The 27,540-nt window shown below is 41.7% G+C and overlaps 1 protein-coding gene across 2 annotated transcripts in view; it reads left to right on the top strand.

The window, feature by feature from the left end:
- The window catches only part of CHST8 (carbohydrate sulfotransferase 8), a 207,165-nt gene that overhangs the window by 43,884 nt on the left and 135,741 nt on the right, over positions 1 to 27,540 (top strand). For both annotated transcript variants that reach the window (XM_030955699.1, XM_030955698.1), the window contains exon 2: positions 1,119 to 1,343. In XM_030955699.1, the coding sequence (XP_030811559.1) occupies positions 1,235 to 1,343 (109 nt within the window). In that variant the 5' untranslated portion in view covers positions 1,119 to 1,234. The remainder of the gene's footprint in view (positions 1 to 1,118; positions 1,344 to 27,540) is intronic.

Genomic DNA, 27,540 nt, shown 5'->3' with positions numbered 1-27,540 from the left:
GGATCTCTGGCTGCTTTACACACTGAATAAATGCAGTTGCCACTAAATAATGTTAATAACCTTATCAGTCAGAGTCACAGAATGACTTCATCTTTCACACCTCATGTTCTTCATTGATGCATTTTAGGAATTTAGAATGCCAGTACACTACAGAAAATTAAAAGCTTCCTAAGGAAACCATGAAAAGCATACAAGTTGCCCCAACACCAAATATTCCAGGCACATTAGAACAAATTTTTAAAGACTTTTCCTGACATAACTGCTTTGCATCATCACCTCTCCACAACCCATCCTTCCTGCAAACTGATGTTATTCTGTATTTAATGATAATGATAATAATGATAATTATGTCCTTCTGTATTTAAAATCCCCTTTGTAAACAAAGACCAGCTTCAAAAACTTTCCTTTAGAGCAGATCACATTTGCAGTAAAAATATTGGGAAAGCAAAGTGATTGCTACCCCTGCAGCCTGTTGCTGACCTCCAGCTGAGCCCTTGTGTTCAATAATGTGCTACTGAGAAATCTGGTTACATTTTGGGAACCAGTTCCACTGCCTGTGCTCTAATGCAGAGTGTTACTGAATTCTTGTGTTACTGAAAAATGCAGGATTGGCGTAGCACAGAGCTTCCTCAATGGGTGACCTGTGGTGGTTGGTTTGTGTGGCTGTTTCTCCTCAGAGGGGAAGCAGCAGCTGCCAGTTCTGTGTTTGGCACGAAGGTGCAGCTTTCATGATTGTTCCCCACACATTATCTCCCTTTATGGTTTTCATATTGTTTAATCAGTGAGAAATAAATATAAAAAATGACATATTCTAAGCAAAAAATTGAGAGGGATTTCTCTGAAAATTGAAGTTGTGGTGTGACCCTTTTTTCCCAAAATGCAATTTTTAACTGTATACTACATGATCTTTTCTACATGTAAAAAAAAAAAAGGACAAAAAATTAAAGACAATTGATGGGACAGAAATAGACTGGGTAATTGCAATTAACTGTACAAAAGAAATACTAGAGAAATCAGTTATTTGGTCTAAATGAGAACTTAAATCTACTGATCTGCATTGGGAAAATAAATACACTCTATGCTAAGTTTGGTTTGGTTTGGTTTTTCACTTCTTGTAGATATATTACAGCAGAATTCCAGATGAGAGGACGAAGACTATGAGTGAAGAGTGCCCTGGAGATCACATGCAGTTCTTTTCCTGGGCCAGAACTGGATTGATCTGAGAACAGTAATTATGAGGCTGACATGTATGTTCTCCTTCATCTTGCTGTTTGGAGCAGTTGGGCTCGTGGTCTTCATTCACCTGCAGGATCCAGAGGAAATAGTTCATCAGCAGACACCAGGTTAGCAGTCCTGCTTCTATTTGAATCACCTGCTCTTTCATGGTCAATATTTTGTACTTATATTCTCAATGTATTTTACATATTTCACAGAGGATAACTCAAAAGAGGTGTGTCATGCTTAATGAAGGCTACCTTAAAAGTAATTATCAATTTCTTAAAAAAAAAAAAAAAAAGCATTTGCTGAAAAAAATAGTTCCAAGAACCAATTAATTGATTATACAGGGACCTTTGCCAGTGTGCATAGGGTCCAGCTGGGTGGAGTTAAGTTTCTGCTAAAGTTGAGACCAACTTTTGCTACCAACTATATCACTATAAATGTGAAAATGGGAGATTTCATCGAAAGTTCTGTTCCACCTCTGAATTTACCTTCACTTGCATATGGTATTCAGTGTGTCATGAGATGCAAAATAAGAGATGAATGAATGAGTCACATCAGAAACTTGAAATACTTTAGGATGCATTCACTTAATTTGCTTAACTTCAATTAAACTTTTCATAACTATTATTCATATGCATATCATCTTCCTGCACTACTAACTTGAAACTTTGTGGAGAGCCACAAAGGCCACAGAGATGGGAGAACTAGAAAATTGTGGGCTGAAATAGTAGTTTCCTATTAAAGGGAGGCACAAAAGTAGGAAAGGACCCAAGATCTCTTGATTTACTCACAGTCTTTTTCTCTTTGACTGTGGCTGTAATGAAGGCTGCTTTAGAGCCTAGACAAATGCCAGAGCAGTTACTCTCATCCAGGATAATGCCACTGTGTTCTGGGGTTTGGCCCCTGTGTTTGCTCTGAAATTGTCCCCTGACTAAACAAATGCCTCATAAAACGTTTATTCATTTGACATCTTCATTGTACAGCAAACACAACTGTGTCTATTTAAAATCATTGCTAACATTTTAAAATAAGCTGAACTGGAACACAGGGAACTCTTAAATAATTACATTAATTGCTAATTTCTGTGTCTAGGTTTGTTAAGTGCTTGTTTCCATGTCACTAAACAGTCTGTACTTTAATATGTTGTTTATTTAGTCCAACTGCACACACACCAATTTTGAAAGCAGCCACTCAGCTGAAACTATAGAAGTAATGAATCTGCAGTGTAGTGCAAAGCAGGGAATTAACTAGTTCCTTCAGTGCTTTTGCAATTTATTTTTGTATGCTTAGATGCAAAAGAGTTTCTAGATTAAAAACAGAAGTACTAGCCATATTTGAATGAAACTGGCCAGTAGTTTAGGCAAGGGGGAAAGATGTATGGGCAGCAAATGCAGGCAATACTCTCATGCATCTAAGAATGTCTAACTTTACATTGAAAAGTTAATTCTTTGCTCCTGGAAGAGAAGATTTCCTAGTGTGGTCTCAAAACCAGTGCAGTTTGTTTTCTATTTTTTTTGTTGTCTGTCCCTCATCTTGACCTGTTCTCTGCCATAAACCTCTTGAGCGCTGACTGCTGATTGTAGTACTCTGGGAAGTGATTTTTGAGAGCAGTGTAACTGGAGAAGGGGACACCAAAGCATATTTAAATAAAAGCAAGTTTGAACAGAGCTCCTAGCCCTGGCAGGGAAAGTCACTCTGTAATGTGCTCACTTGCTGTGGATACCTAAAACACAAACATGCCAACCATGCTGTTACTGCCAAAGGTGTGTAATCAATTCCTCAATTCTCACATTCAATTACTATTTATGTTAATAAGAGCCAGACTGCACCCTTGAGTAAATGGTGCTCAATACAATTACTTTTACTTCTGTTTGGCTGATTTTCATGTGTGTTAAGTGCTTTCAACTCCCAATGGACTGAGAAACTCCTCATATCCAGTGCTTTTGAAAATGATACCAGTTATCACTAAAGCATATTAGGTGACTTAAAGAACACAGGTAAAAATATCCATTAATTCCGTTTAAAAATACAGGCTGGCATATTTCCTTCCTGGACAGTCTCCTGTGAAAATCTGTCAATCCCAGGTGACATTTTTGGCGTGCTGAGGAGGATCCTTCCCTGGCTGTGCTCAGAGTGCTTCTCCATAAAGGGGCCTGGTTCTAATGGAGATGGGATATTGCTATAATTTGCTTGCTGATTGCTCTCGAGAGAGAATTGAACAAATGCACGAATCATTAAGCTACTTAGGACAACAGATTCTGCATGGAAAAGCTTTACTGGATTAGCCTTTGCTTTTGTATTTCCTGTGTAGTAAAACACATTTGCCAGATGCTGGAATCAGCAGGGCTGGAGAGAAGTTGGTAACACTCATTTTCCACCAAAAAGCAGCATAAGAACCTTTGCATTGTCCAAAAGGACATTTTTTATTGTTAGTATGTTCAGTCATCTTTAATTTAGGACAGAACAACTTATGAAGCAAGATTAATAAAAATACTTTGGTACTTCAGTTTTGTCTGTCTGTTTCAGAAATTGTTCTTGATTGTTTAAGTCCTAGCAAGCATGACAGTGAGACCTTGATGTAATACTTAAACCAGTATAAAATCCACAGTCATAAAACTTTAAGTAATGCTTACATTACTTTCACTGAGCAAAGTACTCCTGACAGTAGCTGTTTGTGTTGATTTGTTACTATTCATTTATTCTTTCCCTGTGCTTCACATTGCTACCTAATTGTGATGCTGTACTGAGAAAGCAATATCAAAGTAATTTTCCACAACATTAGTTACAATTTTCTTCTGATCTTCCAAGTGAAAAAATCCCATCCTGTTGGCTTCTGTGAGCATATAAACCTTGATTACATTTATCTGTTGGAAACCAATGCTTACCAAGTACATGTGCCCAGGATAGAGGGTGTAGGGCCTTTTCTGCTGATTGACAAACATGCTGCCTGTGTAGTTTATTTATATAACACACATCACTCTGAGCAGATACATTTAAGACAGAAAACCATTTGGGGTGGGCAGACCAGATTTCCCAAAGCAATGTGTTAAATACAGTAGATATTCCTGTGGTCATTAAAGAGACAATGACTTCACTTAGGACAGTTGTTTTCTTGGTGTGTATGAAGAGTGAGGGAGCTGAGGGTAAAAACTGAGGAGTGGTGTGAGTGATGGTCATACCCCACAGAGGAACACAATGTTACTGCAATAATTCTCCATGTATAATTGTGTATGCCCCCTGCACATGCATTGGTGCACAAATACAGGCTGGGCAGAGAGTGCATTGAGAGCAGGAGAAGGATTTGGGGGTCTTGGTGGCTGAGAAGTTCAACCTGACCTGCACTGGCAACCCAAAAAGCCAATCCTGTCCTGGGCTGGACATCAGTGTTGGCAGAATATCAAGGAAGGTGGTTCTGCCCCTCTGCCCCGCTCAGGTGAGACCCCACCTGCAGAGCTCTGGGTCCCCAGCACAGGAGGGACATGGAGATGCTGGAGAGAGTCCAGAGGAAGCCAAGGAGGTGCTCCAAGCACTGGAGACCCTCTGGAGGCAGGCTGGGAGAGCTGGGGCTGCTCACCTGGAGAAGAGAAGGCTCCAGGGAGAACTTGGAGCCCCTTCCAGTCCCTAAAGGAGCTCCAAGAGAGCTGAAGAGGGACTTGGGACAAGGGCAAGACAAGAAGGAATGGCTTCAAACTGCAAGAGGATGGACTTGGATCAGACGCAAGGAGGAAATTCTTCCCTGTGAGGCACTGGCACAGTTTGCTCAGAGAATCTGTGGATGCTTCATGCCTGGAAGTATTTGAGGCCAGAATGGCTTTGAACAGCCTGAACTAGTGAAAGGTGGACCTGGCCCAGGGCAGTGGAGCTGGAACTGAAAGATCTTCAAGGTTCCCTTCCACCCCAAACCATTCCACGACTCTAGGATTTCATGATATAAAACTTGCCTTCTGCAATAATCATGCCATTATTCTTAAACAGACATACTAAAGGATTTGTTCTAAGTCAAGCACATTTGCACATGGTGCACAAGAAAAAAATAATACATATATCCCCATCCTAATGCTAATGCATAAATCTCCTGTCTGTGACAAGATATTAAACATGAAAAAAACTTTAACAAAACATTTAGCCAGTCCACCACTGTGTTGGTCCTAGAACTGATGCTGCTTTGGGTTTTGCCTTTTTTTTCTTTTATATGTTCTCTGTATGTATGTGTATATATTATTATATATGTGTACATATGTAATATATATAATATAATACATAATATACATAATAATAACAACAATAATAATACATATGTATTTTTGCCCATATATTTGTAGCTCTGTAGCCTTTTGTACTAGTAGCTAGTTTTCCCAGTAATTTTCCATGGTGTTTCCCTAGGCAGGAAGACAAAACAAATTCCAGAGCTCCAAGCCCCAGGGGATACAAGGCTCCTCTCTTCTCTTGGTTCTTGCTTGGAACCAAGGCTGAGAACAACTCTTCCAGATCCATTTCATGGGCCAAGCTCAGCTGGTGCTGAGGGGGGGACTCCAGAGAAGGGGCTTGACCTGGGGGAAGTTGAATCACCACTTGTCCTCCTAATTGGTGCTTTTTATCAATTATGCAAATTTCCTAAAACCTCTAAATATGTACTGATCCACCTGTGGGGGTGAGCTTTTGTGGACATCTTTCCATAACTGCTCCTGAAGGCCTTCAAATAAAGATCCTCTTTTATAAGGCATCCTTACTAAAATTATCTCAAGTTTCATTTCCTGGTTGGGAAAGAGGCAATGGAAGCTCAGAAGAGAAGGGTCCTGTCCAGGCTGTGGTAGCAGGAGGCTTCTTCAGCACAGAGTGCTGGGCAGGATGAGAGAGAGCAACCTGGACCAACAACAGCACTGAGAGAAGAGTCAGTGTGGTGTTTGTGAGGGACCCTAGGGTGGGAAAGAGATGAGAATCTGACTCCATGTTCTCTGAAGGCTGATATTATATTATATTATATTACATTACATTACATTATATTATATCATATCATATTATATCACATTATATTATACCACATTATATTATATCACATTTTATCACATTTTATCGCATTATATTATGCTATACTAAACTATGCTAAAGAAAGAGAAGGATACAGACAGAAGGCTTAACAAGTATGAATAATAAAAACCCATGACTGACTCCTCAGAGTCTAACACATCTGATGGTGATTGGTCATTAAGTAAAAATAATTCACATGGAACCAATCAAACGTTCACCTGTTGGTAAACAATGGCCAAGCCACATTCCAAAGCAGCAAAACAGGGAGAGGCAAATCAGATAATTATTGTTTACATTTCTCTCTGAGGCTTCTCAGCTTCCCAGGAGAAGAAATCCTGGGCAAAGAGGATTTTTCAGAAACTATGACAGCGACATCGAAGGGCACAGCATATCCTGAGAGATCTCTGGTGGATTTCAAACACCACAGAGCCACAGATCAGGCAGTCCATGGGCTGGAGACAGGACTGTGGTGATGGATAGCAGGTGGTGGGTGAGGTCTTGAGCACCAGGAAGGATCTCTGCATCCACATGGGACACAGTAAATAGCTGTACCACACTGCCCATAGCTGGACACTGCACTAGACACTGTGTGCTCTATGGACTGCAGTCAGTCTGTTTAAAATGGCACAGACTTTTCTAATAGGAGATTTTGCCACATAGAAGCTAGAGAAAGTATTAGTAATCTTCTATATAAGTCTGTGGGGGAAAAAATATTATTGCACTTTTGCCATATGGTTACTGAATTCACAAACCTGTAAGAGTTTTCAGTTAGAACTGTTAAGATGAATATATATGGTCACATGCTCATCTGGGAGCTGAAAAAATGTGGAAAATACATCTTAAAGGATCCATATTGTAAAAGCTCCTAAAGGGTGAAAACACAGAGTGGCTTTGCACTCTGACTGTATCAGAATTTGAAAGTCAAATATGAATATAACCAAGCCTGAAACTCATCTGACTGAGATTTTCCAGTGATTGCCATCTTACCTCATTGACCACTTTCTAACATTATTCTATCATCCTCTTTATTTTCTGCTTTACTGAGGGGGTGATGGGGAGGAGAGGGAGGAAGGGCTGGCACAGGGACAGCACAAAGGAGCCACAGCAAATATTGCAGCAGCCTGAGAGCAAACACCAGTACTCCAGCTGGTTACTTTTTCAGAGCACACACACCTTGTTACTCACAAACTACATCCTATGCACATCTCCATGCTCGCTGTACATTTCCATAATGCTGTCCCATGCACCATGTGCTTGCCAGAATGGAAAATTTCTATAAAAACAGTTGAAAACAAACTAGCATTGTATAATTTTGGAAGTAATTTTCCTGCCGTTTACATCTTACTGCTCTTAGAAGCTAGAAGCCATTTAATCTGCTGCTCACCTGCAAGTATCAGCAGAAACAATGAGCAAAGAATCTGGTGACTGCAGCAGAGGTGAGGTGGCTTGCTGGTGTTTTTCCTGAGGCAGAAGAAACATCTGTTATGTGTGTGAGGGCAGTTCTGCCAACTCAAGAGAGGTTGAACCTTCTGCACTCACATACTCTGAGTCTTCTTAAACTGAACTTCCCCAAGCAGAGAACTTCCCTGCAGGCTGGTTCACAATGGTCTGCAGTTATGGGAACAAAAAGAAATATCTGTTTCCTTGTCTGCCAAGGCAAGGCACTTGGTAGGGTCTTATGAGTATGATACTCCCTTTTCTGCTGCTTGGAACACTTGTGGTTTGGCTGTGAATGTGAACCTGGGTGTTCTTCACATTGCAAAGAAGTGCTAGCAATGACTTGATCAGCCTGCTGCTATAGGGGATCAAACACTGGCCAGATGGTTTCAGAGGAAACCCCACACCACCCTGCCAGTGCAAATCTGGTCAGAAGAAATGGAGTCTAGTGCAGAAAGCAATAACAAATAAGCTGTTTTATCACCAGTGTACTATACAGAGGTTGTCTCCTACAACCTTCTCCCTGCTTTCATGACTGTGCCATATTCTTGGCAGTCTTATAAAAAATGCAGCGTTTATTTATTACATGGTATTGAGAAGGCACCACTTTTTTTCCTTTTCTTTATTTTTTGTTCCTGTTAACATTCTTGAGCTTTAGCCTAGTAAAGCAATTACAGCCCTTATGCTGTAGCATGGCAGCCCAGCATTTATCTGACCAGTGTTTCCTGTCAACCATCAGCAAGTTTTTCACAGGAGTCACAGCACTGAGGTGTTAAGGCTGTGGAACTGGGACCCAAAGCTGCTGTGATTTGTTCCTGTCTTGCCCTGCTGCTCATAGATTGTGCTGTATTGTGTTATATCAGGCAATTCACCCACTCAGTGTTTCCATTTCCTCTTATAAAGGGAATTCTCTGCAGAGGATTCAAGGTACCTAAGGACTTTTAGACACCGTGACAAAACACCCAACCCTATTAACTATGATGTTATCACCAAATGCAGTGCATTACCAGCAGCAGTCACAACCCCACTGCAGTGGTGCACACACACAGCAGATGGCTGAACCAGATCCCCTGCCCTTTTATTTGATGCCATAAAGACCATGTCACCAATCCAAATGCATTTATCAGCATAAAGCCAGAGTGATGTAGTGCTGACTCACTCCACAGGGCACTTTTCACTCCCACAAATTTCCCCATCCTCCCTCCTTCTGTGAGCATTTCTTCTCTGACTGGTTAAAAAAAAATGTAATAAAAGGTTTGATATTTCCTTTAAAGCTCAGTTTTTAAAACTGTCAGAGGTTGACACTTTGTTGTTGTGTCTGGCAAAAGAAAAAAAGCAACCTGCCATCTCTGAGCTGCATTCATTTATGGTGCTTGGCAGCATATCATGGGCAAAACTCAGCTGCACCCTGTCAGAGGACTCTCAGAATGGCAGCTTCCCGAAATATTTCCCAGGGAATGAGCCTGGATGCATCTCAGATTCCCCTGGACTGTTTTCAGAAGCATTACAAAAATGTGCAAAAGTTGATCAGCTGACTTTAGTTTCACCACAAAACATTTATTCTAAATATAAGACTGTATTTGATTTTCCATAGAAAACGTGTCTGCACTAGAAAGCCTCCTACCATATGTCAGCTATCATTCAATTTGCATGATTTTTAAAATGTAGTAACATATTGAGGAGCTTAAGTCAGTATAAAATACTTCCTGGATTTTCTGCAGTTTATGCCATTTTAAACATGTTTTATAATATGTGTTCCCATTTCTGAAAGTTATTAATATTCCCTTAAAAGCTTAACCAAAACTTCCTCTCTTCAGCAATATCATCCTTTTTCATTTAGTAAACATTAATTTTCCTTTCATGATTCTAGTGGAGCTTGAAATTAAAGGTGGCTTTCTTCCCTATTATGGCTTTCTTTGTGAATCAGCATCAAAACTTCCAGTCTACTGCTTTAGCATCAGTCAAAAGAGCAAAAAACCAAAGTAACCAAAACCAAAGTAAACCAAACTTTTTGGGGACATCGTTATCATTTTCTCCAAACCTATAATCTATCTATTTTTGAAAATAAATGACTGGTTGAGATCTGTCACCACTTGAGATACACAAGGTGGTTAATTGATTTTAATTTTGTTCTCTATAGGCCCTTTCCTGTAAGACACCATCTCACAGCAACAGTGCAATAAAGCACTTCCCCATCAACTGAGAGCCTCAGCTCCTAATTCTGCTTCAATGCCTCAAGGGCTCTGCTGCCCAAGGGTCAGAGTATTCTGCATCTTGTAAAATTAAGTCCCATCTTGGTCACTTTTTGTTCTCAGCCACTTCAGAAGATCTATGTGGTGATTAAGAGTCAAAATGCTTCTGCCAGGCCCTTCCAGTGCTGCCACTTCTGCACATCAGGGCAATTGAGAGGTGCTCTTTCCCTCTTTGCTTTACAGTCACTGTCCATTCCTACAGAAATTGGGTCTTTTGGGTCTTCTGTTCCTGTGCTTGGTTGGAAAGCACACATTTTCTCACACCACTCCTGACAGGGACTGTATGTCTGATGTTTTGCTCCTTGTGGCACATTAGCCAAGAAATCTGTGTGCACAGATTTGGGGGTCCCTAAATGAGGAAAGCAAAACCTGAGAATGTGTGTGCACAGGGCCTGGGGGAAGGCAGGGACATCAGGTCCCTTTATGCAGCAACTGGGGCTGAACAGCCTCAGGAGGAAAAAAAATCAGGGTGAGAATGAAATTCCCCATCCTTCGAGGGTGCTCCACTGCCCCTTTCCTTCTGTATTCTAATTGATTTCCCTTTCTCCTTCCACTTGGCAGTGCTGAGCTTCCTGTAATGAGGGTGCAGATGATGCTTGGGACAAACAAAGGGATATTGGCTTTAGAATTACTTCAGGCTTGAATTTCCAGGAGTCTTTGGATGGCCTGCACCCAGTGCAGGCAGAGTGGTTGGTATGGAAGCAGAGGACACACACAAGTCCTTGTTGTGGCCAGGAGGACAGAAAGCACAAACCTAAACAGAGGAAACTGGTCACTTGCCTGGTGGCTACTTGATGAGGGATGTGTCCTTTTCTCAAGCTGTAGGTAGTGCACAAGGGCCAAGGTCCTACATAGCAGTTTCCAGCTTGTTGCATTTATTTTCTTGACTTGTCTTCATTTGTTAATGAAGTCTTGCACAACTTAATACCCCTAAATCAGACCACGGGAGAGATTACAGGCAGCAATCACTGCTGCTCTGTGTGAATGCAATGCAGCTTTAATTGGGCCCTCCTAATTGTGTGTGCAGCTGCTCAGGAAAACATGATGATGCTTATCTCATACAGGAAAGCAAACTCTGCTCACTATTCCACTGTAAGCAAGTGAGGAGGTGTGTGTTCAAATGGTCACAAAAGTAAATATACCAACCTGCAGGTATGCACCAGGAATTTTATGCCATAGCAAAGCAATTCTGTACTCATTGAGACTTTAATGTAGTTCCCTGTAATTGTTTAAAACTCACCCTAAAGTGTGATGGTGTTCACAGGGGTCTTAGGATGAGGGAAGAGATGAGGATCTGACTCCATGTTTCAGAAGCCTTGATTTATTATTTTATAATACATATTATATTAAAGCTATACTAAAAGAATAGAAGAAAGGATTTCATCAGAAGGCTGGCTAAGAATAGAAAAGGAATGAAATTATAACACGGCTTGTGTGTCAGACAGAGAGTCCGAGCCAGCTGACTGTGATTGGCCATTAATTAGAAACAACCACATAAGACCAATCACAGATCCACCTGTTGCATTCCACAGCAGCAGATAATTGTTTTTTACATTTTGTTCCTGAGGCCTCTCAGCTTCTCAGGAGGAAAAATCCTAAGGAAAGGATTTTTCAGACAATATCATGGCTACACTAAAGACTGTGTGGAGAACTTGAACGGGGCTGGGATGCCATTCACATGCTCAAGGTGAACATCAGCACCATCAGACAGTTCAGTTGGATACTGAGCAGCCAATACTGATTGCAAATGGACCCTCTGCTTTTCTGTGAGCTGTTAAATTGAAACCTGCCCCTCCCCTTCATTCAGCTCAAGAGATGCTATTTCCTTGTAAACAGGAGGCATCCTTAAATCACTACATAATTAAAATTCCCATTATTCTGCATTTATGAGCTGCTCATTCTCCTGCTGGTGAAGGGAATTAAGTTGCTCAAGAATGTTCCAAGTCAGGTGTTATTGACACCTCTGCACTGGTGATGTGGGTGTTCAGTGCTGAATGCAAACCATATCCCTGCCTGCTCCAGTGGTGTATGCCACCAATACTGCAGAAAACTTCTTGGCATGATTTGTGTTTTTTAGGAGAAAAACAAAATGAACAGACTTTACCAAACCATTTTAACAACAAAGTTAAGAACAAAAGGCATTTAATCCCTCCTATATCTCTCCTAGAGTGGAAGAGGAATAGGGGAAAAAAAAGATGTGTGCAGCAGAAGAATGGTGGGCAAAGAGGTCTGAGAAACATCAGCTGACACAACTTCTTCACATTTGAAATTATCTAATGAAAGGAGCTTTGGGGGGGGTTTGTTGGAAAACATACAGAGACACTAGTTCTGCTAGGTACTTTAACATTTTTTAAAAAGGAAAAAATATTATTAAAATGAAATTTTTAAATTAAGTGAGAATATAACATAAAATTTATTGCAGTTTTATAATGCATGTCAATAGGCAATGGGTCCAGAATCTGTGTGACTGAAGTGCTACAATGGAGACAAGGGAAGTAGGAAGGAAAATGTACATTTACTAAAGTTACCTTACAGCAGTTAACAAACTTAGAAAGAACACCTGGAAATTTTAAAGCACTAAATATTTCCAAGGAACAGTAATGATATAATTATATGATATTTCCATATACAAGTCTTTGGAACATAATACATTCTTAATGTCTACACGTTTGCACACCATATTTTTCCTCCTGCTTTTTTCCAGAGATCAAATTATATATTCAGTATATTCTGATTATTCCCTGCCTTTTCCTCTAAAGGCAGTGGCTTCAATTCTTAATTGCGACCCAGTGGAGATAAGTTCACCACAACATAATTTAATGAACTGTGGAAGAGTTACCTCTTTCTGCATGAAGTATCAAGCTGCATGTCAGAGAAAGAGTATCTCCTAGGTGATGTTTCAGTAGATAATAATTAAGTAAGACATTTCCTACAATAATATCAGCACACACAAATGCAGCCCTTCCCCCCAAATTGGACAATGCATGAAGTGAATTAATAAGCCAAGGACACTGTTCCTAAAAGAAATTCAGTCCCACAATTTCTTTCCTCCATGAAATCACAGATTAGAAATCAGAAAGCTACAGCACAGACAAGGGAATTTTCCTAGTTTTCCCCTTCAGCTTCAAAGGCTGGATTGTACTTGATTTACCCTTCACACCAGTCCTGGATGTGCCATCACCAGAGTCCCTTCCAAGGGTGGGGGGGTTCCTTTTTGCCCCGAATGATCCTGAGCAGATCAGCAGAGCACTCTCAGCTCACGCAGCTGCCAGCTCAGCACCCCCTGCCCCCTTCACTGGGGCCTCTGGGAAGGGATTTCTGCAGCACCAGCCTTGCTGTATTTTTAAATTCTTTATATTTTTATATAGGGAAAGAAACTGGGACTTTATAGCATCCCCTGTGAGCAGGACTGAGCTGTCCCCATCTCTGCCCCCGTTTCCCTGCCATCCTTCCTCTCCCTATCCACACCTGCTGCTTGCAGCCTGCCCTACCTGAAACAGGGAAGGCATCCTGGTGTCCTTGTTCTTTGTATATTTTTGTTGCAATTTTATCTTAATTAGATTTCAAATTCCTCAAATTAGGCGTGCAAGTCAAATGCTGGCTCCTACTGAGTTCAGAAGGGTGTGTGGATTTTTTGGCATTTTTACATCATTCAGCCACTTTCACCACAGCTTCCACACCACCACTAACAGATAATCATGTGATTAACATGAAAGGTGTCTCACAAAGAACTGCTGAGGCAGCGTTTCAAAAATTCGGAATATTTTAATATTCATTAATTAAATGTTTCTGTGTTTCTGTCCTTTTAGCAACCAACCACCAATGCTGTTCAAACATTCAAATGAAGGGCTAATTATTCATATTCCAAGAGAAACCTTATTTGCTGCAACAGCAGCTGCAATTAGCAAGGCAAACCATTTTCTTGAAGTCATTTAGAGGAAGCAGAAGCAAGCACAGAGCTCTGGTCTTGACAGAAGCAAAGTATTTGTCATGTCCTTCTCCATGAAGAAGGTGCATGGTGTTAGAGGTTCACCTTTGGAAAAGGCAATTCTGCTTTCTGCCTGTGACTTTGTCCCTGAACAAAGCATTTATTAGATCTGTTGCATGTAATGACTGTTTTTATAGCCTAGTTGCATGAATCTGTCTCTGTTTATTTTATTTTGCAAGCCTAACTGTTCTTTGTCAGGAATTTCCCAGAACTAAGGCCCCTTGAATGCACAGCTGCATTTGGGTTGTGTGTCCATCTCCTCCACAGCTGTGTCTTAGCTGGGGGCACCTGGAAAATGGAAATGGGAGCCCAGGTGCAGGTGGCCAAGCAGCATTTTAGACACAGAATGTGACAATCCATAGGTTGTTTTACTGATAGTATTCACTGTTTTCAGCCATGAGGAGGAGCTGAAGCCAGACCCCCATGGCTTGCAGCCTCCAAGGAGGGGTGGCCAGGTCAGGGTATGCAAAATATGTAGGAACCATTCTACACCACATTTTTGAGTCCATGGATTGCTTTTATGCTAACTGAAGGATCCAAACAAAGGGAAAACAAGTAAAGTTACACCTAACAAACCTCAATAGGAGGAGGTCTGAATGTCCACACAATAATTTTAGGAGCTCACAAACTTAATGGATATTGAAGCTCCAGTTTAAAGGGTGTAGTAACCAGAAATGCATCTAAAGCTATGCGTTTGGCTGGAGCTATAAACCAGAAATAATCTCCCCAAAAGGAGATTGAAGCATATTAGGAGTGCCCCACACCAGATACAAATAACCAACCAGCTGGAAAGTTGCATTTCCTCACTGGGCCAGAGCAGAGGGATGGTCAGCAGTAAATGTGCCTGCACTTAATGGCCCTTTTTGCAGCCCCACTCAAGTTTACAGGGAAAATCCCAGCCTTGGATTTCTTCAGAAGCCATATTTGCTTTGTCACCGCTCAGAGAACCTTTGAGGATGAGTCTTTGAGGATGCAGAGCTCTCTTCCCCTGGCTGTGGTTCCCTGTGCTGCTCATCCATGGCTGCAGCAGTGAGCAGTGCTGTGTACAGATGGATTAAATACACTGCAACTGCTCGCAGCACCCACATTTTAACCCTCCTGCAAACATATTTCACATCTCTTCTGACATTTCTTTCTACATCTGAAATAGCAGAAAGGTGCATCTGGGGAAATAACCAAAGCTTCAGAATGGTTAGTCTGGTTTAAAATTCATTTTCCCCAAAAGGTGATGCAGAAGTGATGCATGTGGCCTCTGCTACAGCTGGTGCAAGCTCACCCTTCAAGCTGTGCTTCCATTCAGTCCCTGTCCCTCTGCCCAGACAACAGTGCAAGCCCCTGTGGAAGAGAGTGAGACTGGAAGGGGACAGCACCAGAAATCCTGCAGGCATTTCTGTAGGAAAGTTAGAGAGGGAAGGCCCTGAAGTGTCAGAACTCAGCACATCCCTTTGGATGTCCGGAGCTGCCAGGACCCCGCCAGGGGCTCAGAGACCCTGGCACACAGCCCAGAGCACCTGGGGATTTGATTGTGACCCCTGGAGCAAATTACCAGCTTTGTATGAGGACCTGAAAGTCGCAGAAGTTTAAATAGTATAATAATAAAATTATCACAGGGTGAAAATGTAGATTTTAGGAGTTTTGGTGTGGGGGTTATGGGGATAAGATGGAGGAACTTGGGCATGTCCAGCCTTTCTTCTTCTTCTTCTTGATCTCTATTTTCTGCTGTGATGCTGGCACTTTGGGATTGGTTTAGAATAGAAGTGCACTGTCTAACACAGGTGATAGGTACTGGAAAGTAATTGTAAATATGATATACATAGTTTGTAGTATAAAAAGACAACACTGCCCTGGGAGCAGCCAGAGTGCCTGTGGCTGCCCTGCTGAGCAGATCTCGGCCGGGCAGAAAGACAATTTTATAGATAAGAATTAATAAACAACTTCAAGACCAAAAACTGAAGAGCTCTGACTCTTTCTTCAGATGCGCAGGCTGAAACAGAGGCATCCTGCACATCTCAGGGCAGCAATGAACAACCCAAAACCTGAGACCAAAGCACCAGGGGTCAGCCTCAGCAGGTTCCCATGGCACCTCTGCTGTCAAACCTCTGGTGCACTGGGCTCATGGATCTTCCTTGGATTGCCTTGGCCACTCCTACACATCAATAGCTAATTTGCTCAATGGTTATGCCTCCTAAAGCAGGTGGAGGCCCTTTAAAATGTACTTTAAAAATAGCTTTAGAAAACCTGATTCAAAGACTGTTGGAGATCTCAGCTCACCTTCCAGTGTGTCCCAAGAATTGATCAGCTCCTGCAGCCCCTGCTTCAGTAGACCTGAACTCAGCTGACTGAACATGATGCTCTGCCTTTTTCTTATTACTGGTTCGAATTCATATTCACAGTGCAGCACTTTGAATCAGAGGTTTTCCCCAGATGCCTCTGATGCTTATCCTCCTTTGTTAAAGAGAATGCTACTTCATCTTGCAGAGCTGGTGGCCTCTTTTCAAAATCTACCACGCTGCAAAGAATGATGTTGTCAGACAGACTGATCTTTCTCCAATAGCTTTTGCAGCACTTTTGTTATAAAGATGTTCAAGATAACATGGAAGAGAAAAGGAACAGATTTAGAGTCTTGGGATAACAAAATACAAAGCATGACAAAGAATCATGATACTGACACTTGGAATTGAAAGAGCTACTGAGTAAGTCTATTCTGAGTTTTGGGGAAGAATAAGGGAAATGAGGCAGGTAGGTTGCTAAAAATAATAAATAGATTTTTGTGAGAAATGATAACAATATTCTTTTTAAGGATTGTTCATTGCTTTGTTTCATTGCTGTAACTGACACTTAATTGTGCTAACAGGAAAGAGCATCAGTCCAAGACAGCACACCTTCAGCAGTCTCAGCCTCCAATTCACAGTTAACTTAATCCAGGGAATTAAGTACAAAAAAAGGCCAGGAATAGCATGAATATCATGGGAACAGAAAGCCACAGCACTTACTCTGGCTCTATGAAACAGAAATTATAATGAACAGATTTTTAAATGCATTGATGTGGAGGGTCCTTAGTAACATTACACTGACTTAAAGTGATGGCCCAGCTTTTTGGGGCTGAGTTCTGCTCACAGGGCCAAGGTCTGTATGCAGACAGCTAGATGGTGTTTTCTCAAAGAAAATATCTCAATCCATCACTTACTGGTAACTCAATGTTAGCAGATTTCTACTGGTGCTAAATACTTTGCCAAACCTGAGATAATGAAGAGTAGAAAGTCCCCTAGAGAAGATCTCTTAGAGTACAGGGGGCAAAGCACAAGGTTCATCATGCAGCTGTACATCCAAAGACAGCTTGTGCAAGAGTGAAAGAGATTCTTCTGATACTCCCTTCATGGGAGTTGTTCTATTCTTCAAGTAAACAGAAATCACAGGTCCCCCTGAGCTCACCTTGTTTGGGCTGGATTTCCTATTTGGTGGAGTTAACCCTCCTCCTGTGAGAAAGAAAATCCCAAGGGAACAAGGAGCCCTGAGCCAGTGCCTGGTGCTAAATAAATCCTGGATGTCCTCAGGGCTGAGGGACTGCCCCTGTTCCACATTCCTGCAGTGCAGGAGAACGTTCCTGGAGCAGAATTGGATGTTCCAGGGCTCAGTGCCCCCAGTGTGCAGCCAGCTGCTCCTGCCCTCACTCCTGTGAGGATTCTCTCTCTTTGCTGCACCCACTGAACAATTTTAAAGACCACAAACACCAAGTGGAGAACCTACACGGTGGGCTCTCTCTAAATATCTTTTTCTTGTATTCTACCTTTGCAAACAAGTTAAAAATGCAGCAAAGAGGAAAATTGCTAGTGACGCCTCAGACCTTGCTGGGTCTCCTACTGCTACCACTCTGAGCAGCACAGAAAAGTAGTTATGCCAATTAAGAGGGGTGGAGTAATCATTTGTGTAATAATTACATATCCCCTGAACAGAGAGAGACATAGTTCTCCCAGGATTTTAGCAGCTGTGGGAAACTTCGAGGAAAGAATTCAAACAATTATTATCCCTCTTTCTGTAACCATTGTTCATAGATATGGTTCTCCAGCATGTGCCATTCATAGGTCACCAATATTGTGAGAGAAGATTCCTAAAGGCCAATCAGGTCTAAGGTCCACCATTGTTTCTGTAAGAACTGTAGATTTCTAATAATAAAGTGTCTTTTCATGCCTTCTGATGAATCTGTATCACCTTTGGTTGTCCCCAATACCCCTTTGGTGATAATTTGGAAATAGCAGATGTCTAACTTGTCTAACTTGTCTAACTTGTCATTTTTGAGTGAAGTCATCTTGCACAATTTCTGAATTCTCTGGATGTTTTGCACAAAGTATTGTAGCCTGCACAAGTCTTCTAATTAAAACACTATCACAGTGAATAGCACGTACCAGAGTTGAGGATTAGGTGATCTTATTCCTGTAATAGGATTTGCCTGCTAATTGTCACTGAAATGACAGCAGCCTCTGTTATTAGGAGCAGAGGAATTGCCATGGTGGCTCAGATCAGCAGCCCTTCTATCCATTAGAATATCCTGTCTTCAGCACCCAGCAGTGTGTGATGGTTTAGAGGAAAAGGCAAGGCTGTCTGCTCTGGAATAAGCTGCTGCCAGGTAAAGGTTCCTCAGTGCTCTCATTACTAACACACAGGTTATGCCCTAACCCAGGAGCACTCATATTTCTTACAGAACTCCTTTTATGTTGGCAAATGAGCACAATCTTTTAACTTCTCTTCATAAAATTCTCTTTCTGTGACCCCCAGATAATGGCTTAATTCAGAAGACACACAGTGTGATGTCCTTGTTCCTCATCTGAATTTGTTTGTGGAATCCTTGTCACACCCTGAGCAGGCCATGGTTAGAACTTCATGAGAGACCAGAAATTGAGGGGTTCACCCAGAAATGTGTGACACAGTGATGCAAAAAGTGAGATGCATAGAGAAGACTCTTTCCTACAGCCTGCTCCTGAAATCATCAGGAGCTTCAGGATCAGTTCAAGGAATCTTGTACTTCACAAGACACCAGCAATGGCTGTGGAAATTGCAGCTGAATTCAGTGATAACTCCTCCTGGCTTTTAGAAAACAAATTCCGATCTTTAGGCAGGGCTGGCAAGAAAGAGGTGAGCTACAGCAGTTTCCTGGGCAGCTTCCCAGTGACAAGAGATCCAAAGCACCAAAGAACCACCTTTGGTGCCTCAGCACAGTCCTGCCCTGTCCCCCTGTGTGTAGAATGTGCCAGGAAGGAGGAGGCTGAGCAGGGGGAGGAGTAGAGGTGGGTGATGTGACAAGAGCAGCTCTCTGAATGCTCGTCCCATTAAAGCTCAAAACAACACCTGCCCATGGCCAGGTCACACAGCAGTCTGGTTCTGACTTTATTGTAAGCTGCAATAATTTAATGATTTGGGATTCTTCTTTCTTTATACTCCAAAACCAAGTGATTGTTCTGAAAGCTCACACTATGACTTCTGCATTTTTGTTTCTTCTGCATTAGTAAGACAAAAGCAAGTTCTGAAAGCAGCACGCTGCAATATCAGGTCATTATATCACAATACACTCAAGCTCTTTCAAATCATTCATTAGTCAAACATCTGCTGCAGATTAATACTGGGCCAAATTTATCTATTAGGTAATTCAATGGACTCCAGTACCATTTAAGCAGGGGATGATCTGTTCCAACACATGTACTCTCTGTGGGCAATTTACTCTGGTTTAGAGCTTCTCCCTTGCCCTGCTCCAGCTTGAAATCCTCTTGCAGAGCAGTTGCTATTTACTGGCTTGTGCTGACACATCCACTTTTTCTGACTTAATTCAAGAAAATTCAAAATGCACACATTGCCAAGGAAATTAATTTATTCAATGAGCCCAGCAATGTCTACTCTTACTAATTCTGTAATGCTGGAATAAACAAAGTCAGAAATTATGCTTGGCTTTCTAGGCATCAATAAAACCTCATAACACTGCAAGGACTCATAAATTTCACTGTATAAAACCTGGTATTAAGGCAACTCAACTTGGAAAATTCATATTAATTTTAACCAAACAACAAATGAAGCTAATATGTATTGATTGCATTAACAATTCATAAATGCACAGAAATGAAATAAACAGTCTTTATAGCATTGCCATGTCTTTGAGGCATTGATTAAACTCTGAAGATGCTGGTCTGCCACTGCAGCAGCTGTTCAGCAAGCCCAGTGTTTGTCCATCAATGTCTTTTGTCATTGGTCTGGCTGTCCTGCTCCTTCCCAGGTTGGCAGACATTTCAAAAAATGAACTGTCACCATGGGATAATCAATTAATCAAGCGTGAATTGCTTGACCGAATCTGCTAATGAATGTTAACATGTAAACACTTGTCAGGCACTGTCAGACCAGAGGGGTTCTGTGGTGCTCTTGGTGTCTGGGAAGCTGACTGGCAGCGCAGCCCGTGAGCACAGAGCTATCTCATTGTGTTAATAATGCACATTGCTTACAAGGATTGCTGTACAATAGATTAGCTGCAACCATAATGATTGTATTGATTTTACAATCTTTCCTCCTTCTGTGGAAATTGAGATGAATCTTTGGAGGAAGAAGCTGGTACCCTACAGGGACTGGGGGAGTATGCAGGGCATGAATGGTTGATGCATTTTCATGAGCCATTGCCTCTCCTCACAAGAGCAGTTTGTAGCCAATCCCTGTAATTACAATACTGCTTAGCAACACCCCAAAAGTCCTATTGCTGTTTCAATGATAAGCCTCATTCATAGGGATTACATTTGTTAAATTAATATTAAAACTATGCAACAGTTCTCTGTGAAGATGTACATTTTAATTATTTTGTATAAATATGGAGGCTTAAACCACTGTGGCTGTGATTAGCTGAAGAGTGGAGGGTAACTATTTCAGCAGTGTTAATTGTCTGCTATGCTACCCAGGATCCTAAGGCACACACTAAAGTATCCATTTTTGTTCTCTAAACTTATTCTTGAACCTTTAAATAAATCATTTTATTATCCAAACTGGCCAACAGAATGGGTTAAGGAACTTGTTAAACAAAAGCATTTTGTTTCTAAGGTCACTGGCTTTCAACCAAACACTAGATTTTGTCCGTCCAAAGTTTTGTTCCTTTTTTTTCCCCAACAAAACTCACAAAAGAAAAAAATTCAATATGATGTTTTTCTACTTTCAAACACAGAAGTTTTACATATAATTACACTTTTTTTCTGGAGCACTTCCCATCCTGAACAATCTCCACTGAACACTGCACTTTTTTAAATGAGAGCACTTATTCAGATGAAGGATTATGGATTTAGTAACCCAACTTTGGTCAGGCTGGTTGTAAATTCAGAGCCTCTAGCCACGTGTCTGTAGGGATGAGCTGCACTGTGCCCACTGTAAATGCTCCTGTTGTAAATGCAGGGCCACCAACAAAGGAAGGAATGATGAGGAGGACTCCATGTTATCAGAAGGCTAATTTATTACTTTATTATACTATATTATTTTAAAGAAAACTCTACAATACTATACTAAAGAATACAGAAAGGATACTTACAGAAGGCTAAAAAGATAATAATGAAAACTCGTGACTCTTTCCAGAGTCCCAACACAGCTTGGCCCTGATTGGCCAAAGAGTGAAAACAACTCCCAGCAGAATCCAATGGAACAATCACCTGTGGGTAAACAATCTCCAAACACATTGCACATGAGCACAACACAGGAGAAGCAAATGAGATAAGAATTGTTTTCATTTTCCTGAGGCCTCTCTTGCTGCCTGAGGAGGTCTCTGGTGTTGAGATGACCCCGAGGTGTTACAAAGTCTCTTTTTTCCCAGCCCTGCAACTGAAGAAGGAGTCGAGATTCATTGGTTCTGCTTTCTGAGGTTGCTTATTTTCTCTTATCTATTCCATTCTTTCTCTGACCTGCTGAGATCTGTCCAGCAGGTCAGGTTGAGGCACACTGACACCCTCAGGGCGGTGTTAACATTTTATACTAAAAACTATGTGTACTTTATTTACAATAATTTTGCAATACCTATCGCCTATGTTAGACAGTCTGTCTCTACTCTAAACCAATCCAGAAGTGTCACCATCACAGTAGAAGATGGAGGACAAGAGCAAGAAGGTGAAAGGCTGGACACACCCAGATTCCTCGATCTTGCCTCCTGAATCCCCATTCTAAATCCCAAAAATTCTATATTTTCACCCTGTGGTAAATTCACTGTCATTCTACTCAAACTCTTGTGGCTTGTAAATCTTTACACAAAGTTGGGAATTGGTTAAAATCAAAGGCACAGGTGTTTCTGACTCCGTGCCAAGGTCTCTGAGCCCCGTCAGGGCCTCCGGTCCTCCAGGGCAGCCAGAGGAATGTTCTGGGTTCCAACAGCTGCCATTCAGCTTCCCAGGAGAAAACCCCTGGGTTCAGGGAATGTGAAGCTCCCCTCTGGTTTCCAGGGGAGGTGTGCTGGAGGCTGGCTGGACCATGCAGCCAACATTGCCAGACTGCACACAGAAACCATTTTTACAGAATCTTCTTTTTAAAATTCAAACTCGCCATTATGGACAGGAACTATCTTATACCTTGTATTTATAGACTGGGGCTGAGCAGGATGCACAGCTGGGAAAGGCTGGCATTTATGGATAGGGGCTGAGCAGGATGAACACCTGGGAAAGGCTGGCATTTATGGATAGGGGCTGAGCAGGATGCACAGCCTGGGAAAAGCTGGCATCCACGACTGAGGCTGGGCAGGATGCACAGCTGGGAAAGGCTGGCATTTATGGACTGGAATAGGAGTGTGCCCTTGTTGATGGAGTGACAAAACTATCCTTTGTCCCCTCAAAAAGGAAAGAAGCCCAGAAGTTTCTCTCCTCAATTAGGTAAAGACACCTCATCGGGTCTTGGGGACTTCGCCTCAAACCTAAGGATAGCTAATTGTTCAGGAGCCCTAAAATCCCACCTAGAAAAAGAAGAGAACAAAGAAACCAATCACTTTTGTGAGGTGTTTTACCAGGAGCAAGAGCCTCTGGCTCGGTTTTTCTCTGTTCGTTATTTTGCCTTTTATTAAATCTTTTTGTTTCCAACACTGCCACAGAAGCCATCCTGCTGATTTTTATGCCTCCAAAGGGTAGCTGAGCTATCTTGGGTGTGAAATAGACCTCCAAGAGCTTATGAGACCTGGCTGGAGGAGGCAACTATAACAGACTGGGGCTAAGCTGCTTCCCATGCTCACAGAGCCCATTTCTGGATGACTTTTCTCAGGAGTCTGGGATGGAGCCATGGGGGCTGTTCCAGGAAGCTCCCAAAGGGCAGCAGCAGCCCCAGCTGGGCAGCTCAGAGTTCTCTGAGTAACAGCACACAGCAAGCCAGGAAAATGGCATTTTAATTAAAATCATTTTTATTGAGTGAACTTTGTGCGTGAAAATGGCACACAGACCTTTGGAACGATGTGCATTGGCTTTTCATTCTGAAAGGAAGCAGAATGTTCCTTTCTGCCTCCCAGATCACACAATGTTAATAATCTAATATAGAAAGCATCAAAGAATGAAAATGGCATCTGAGACAGAATGTATCACACTCTATACCTGCTTTGCAAAGCATGTAAAAGCATGAAAATATGCTTAATGCTAATATATATTTCATGCTAGTTACCCTATATAATTCTCTTTTTCATAGCATCATTAAGATTGGAAAAGACCTCTAAGTTCACCAAGTCCAACCATCAACTTACAAGGCCCAATCTTTTTGTCACATTATTGTAATAGAATATTCACTTAAACTTAGTTATATTATTACATTCAATGCAAACATGTGAGGTCACTTTCCAGAAAGTGACTAAACCTATAAACATTGGCTTTTTCAGCTTTTCAAAGCTTGAATTCAGATCAATGGACAGCTGTTTTGCTTCAATCAGAACTGATTTTTTAATATTATTGCCACTTGCTTCTCTGGGACCACGTGTGATAGAGCAGAGCAGGGTGTTTCAGTCATTCCCTACGTTACAGTTTGTAACATAAGTGCTGCTTCTGAATATCCATGAAATTCATATGTAGATGAAGTTATTTTCTCAAGAAGGAGACATGCCTTTGGAAGAGGGGCAAGCAAGGAAATCCCACCCAGGCTGCACAAAATATTCTCTAGCTGTGCCCTCTTGAGTGTGGTCTTCAAAATGAAAGGAAAAAGAGAAAGGCTGTGCTCAACTGTAACACAAATGTATCAGTTAATACAGCTATCAAGTTTGCTTATCCTCATGGAGTCTGGTTCACATTCATGCTTTTCCATCATAATTTATATCCTGGGAAAGGTCATGTAAATAGCTAGGAAGTACAGAGGGACGTTAATGTAACTAAAAATAAGGTTCTCATAATGACTATATATATATATTTATGTATAAATGAATAAAACAGCCTGCAATCAGCAGACATTACTTACAGCTTTTATTTAAGGAATGCACATTTTTGCTACTGCCCTGGATTTAACAAAGTCAGTAGCAAGCATGCATAAATATAAAGGATTGAAAAGCCATTCCCTACATTTATGAAGCCTGGACTGTCCCTATATGGCATTCTCAATCCTTCAATATTCTGTGATGACATTTTTGGGTGATATTATAATAATATTATAATAATAACTATTCAATGATATTGTTCAGGGTTTTTTTCCCAAGCTCATTAAAGCTTTGATATCTGTGTAGCTGCAAAAACCCCAAAATCCAAAGAGAAAGGCACATGGTAGGAAATACATGGAATGTGTGCCCTCAGTGGAACCACCCTGTGAACATCAGGACGTGGTGCAGCCCCTGCCTCTGTCAGTGGCTCTGAGCAGGCACCAGCACACAGCATCTCCTGTCCCAGTGCAGGTTTGCTCACCTCCAGGTGGCCCATGGGCTGAGCAGGTGACTCCAGCAGGCCCTGGGCTTTAGTGGGAGATGCCCAGGTGAACTGTGCCTGCAATGGATGTTGCCGTGATGGCCGAGTCCCTTCTGTTTCCAGCAGAGCTCACTTTCCTTTGTGGAGCAGCTCTGACATTTCTGACACGTGCTCTGTGTGCCTGTCAGAACATTTTTTCTTGACCTTTTGCCAAAAGCACCTGGGGCTGGAGGGTCCCCGCTACCTGCCAGGGCCAGCTCTGCTCCACAGGCACCAGATGGGAATTCCAGCATCACCCCAAAGCCTCAGCCCAGCAGGAGCTGCCCTGCAGCCTCCTGCCTCTTCTTGTTCAACAAGGACTTGACTTTGGGGACTCTCTGAAGTGCATTTCGTGTGGTTTCAATCCATTTCCATACCTTCTAAAGTGCTTTATCCACAGCACATCTGTGATTATCCAACACCACATTACAGGGACCCTTTTTGGAAAGACTTTGCCTGAAGCACAGATTTTGCAAACGTAGTCATACATGCTAAACCTTGATCCTGTGCCTGCTCCTGTGAAAAGCAGTGACACAGTGTGAATATTTGCTTTATACTTAATACACTATGGAGTGATATAATGACAGAAAAGCTTCTCTGTGTAAACAGACTAAGGATTGTGAGAACCTACACAAAGAAACAACACCCACACTCCTCCCTTCTTCCCCCATTGCAAAAGTTATTTCTCTCTCTCTCTCAGTGGTATTACTGTATTTTTCAGCTTCTACACTTCTAAAGCTGATTTTAATTCAGTGTTTTCATTTTAAAATGCTGGCTGAAGATATAAAGAACATCAGTATTTTGAAGGCTAATTAAACTTGCCGTATCCATTTTCAAGCTTTTAAAAAATTATTTTATATTTATTTGGTTAATTTTAACATAGCAGAGGTTTGGGATTTTTTTGCAGTCATCTTTAATATTTTTCTGTTAAGATGAGGGCAGAACACTTATTTTATTAAACACAAAATGAGAACTACTCACAAATGTGCCTGATTACAGGAGAAAGGGATTTGGAAAAAACCTCAGGCATTTGAACAAATTTTTAAAATCATGTTTAAACTATGACAACAAGTGTTGGTTTTTGTTGTTAATATTATTTCCACCTTTCCCCAAGGGCAGCTGGAGCCCACCATGGGGCACAGTTTGCCCCCAGCTGGAGCTCAGAGAGAAGCACCAGGCAGGGCAGGCAGGGCTGGCAGGTTGGCTCCCACTGGGGAGGGAGCAGGAGGATGCTCAGGCTGGACTGGAAGAGCTGAAATGAGGGATGTGAGACCCCAGGGGCTCTCCAAAATGCAGTTTATTGTATACAAAATGCAGTTTATTGTATACAAAATGCAGTTTATTCCATCCAAGAGGTTACAGCAGTCCAAGGGTGACAGAGCCTGTGCCCACAGCTGTCAGCTCCAGCTTCAGACAAGCCTGGACACCCTTAGTTTAGGTCACATTGCATTATAGACTTTTCTTTTGGTTACAGTGTATTATTTACTTTTGTTTGCTGAGCACCTTCATACAGTAGAACCAATCTATACCTTAACTCCTATCTATAGCCTATCATAACCCCTGTAATTACCATATTCATGTTACTGTTCTCCAATCACTAAAAGTTAGTACATTACAGTTTAAGCAAGAAGTTGTTATTCAGTTTTCTTTCAGTGGAAAATTCTGAGACCTTTTTTCTACTTGCAGCATCAGCAGGCTTGTTTGCCTGTGCTCTCTTTCTGCTTGGTAAAAACATCTTCTTGTTTGGGGTGGGTTTATCCTTTGCTCTAAGTCATAAAAACCCCTTCTAACTAACACACCCTTTGCCTCTTTGGTTATCCAGTCAGACTGGCTCAGCAATTCTTTTCTTCTCTATCAAAACTTGCTTCCATCTCTATTCCTTCATCAGACTCCACATTCAAAAGTCTTTCTGCTAAGCACACATATCTGTGAGACTTTCTTGTCAAATTTTCATCCTTCCCAACCTGGAGCAGTCCTTAAAGATTTGGGATTCCCCTGCTGATGCACAACACCAGGACTGGGCTCAGAGGGCAGGAGGAGCCTGGGCTGTCAGGAGGGATGTGTGAGTGCCCTGGTGCTGGAGCAGCTATGGGGAAATGCAGTCCCTGCAGCTCCTGGTGGCTCACACAGGCAGAAACATCCTCTGATACTGCTGCAGTGGCACAGCAGACTTTAATGTCAACTTTCTCCTACTGCTCTTTGAGATAAATACAGCATCCTCCTTAATCCTACCACTGGCTTAGCTGTGCATTTGCACTACCTACAGCTTACAGGATCAAGCCTGCAGTTGTTAAATGATCCAAGAGAAATGTATTTCAGGATTTTGCTATCTTCAAGCTTTACAGGAAAAGCTATTGGTGAAAAAGACAGTGAATAATCATATTTGTTCCACTATCAAATGGCAAAATATAAAGAAAACATTATCTGAATTGGATCAATTCAAAATGTTTATGCTGCTGCTGAATGCCACTTGAATATTGCTGGGTAGATCAAATGAAAGATGGAATTTGCCTCTAGTTTGGAGTTGGAAATGCAGGTGCACATAGCATGCACCTGGTTAATCCACAGAAATCAGCAAAATACACAGAAAAAGGAAAGCCTGGAAGCCCCCAGCCCCATGTGTGGAAACACAGCAGCACCAACGCTACCAGAAATTATTTAACTTTTACTGATGAACAAGGGATGTTCTTTGGGAAATGCAAGATTCCTGCCCAGCTGCTGA

Source organism: Camarhynchus parvulus, chromosome 11, assembly GCF_901933205.1.
Source record: "Camarhynchus parvulus chromosome 11, STF_HiC, whole genome shotgun sequence".
In the NCBI taxonomy this organism is placed as follows: Eukaryota; Metazoa; Chordata; class Aves; order Passeriformes; family Thraupidae; genus Camarhynchus; species Camarhynchus parvulus.
The sequence above is the reverse complement of the archived record's forward strand: the minus strand, read 5'-3'. Positions and strand labels throughout refer to the sequence as shown.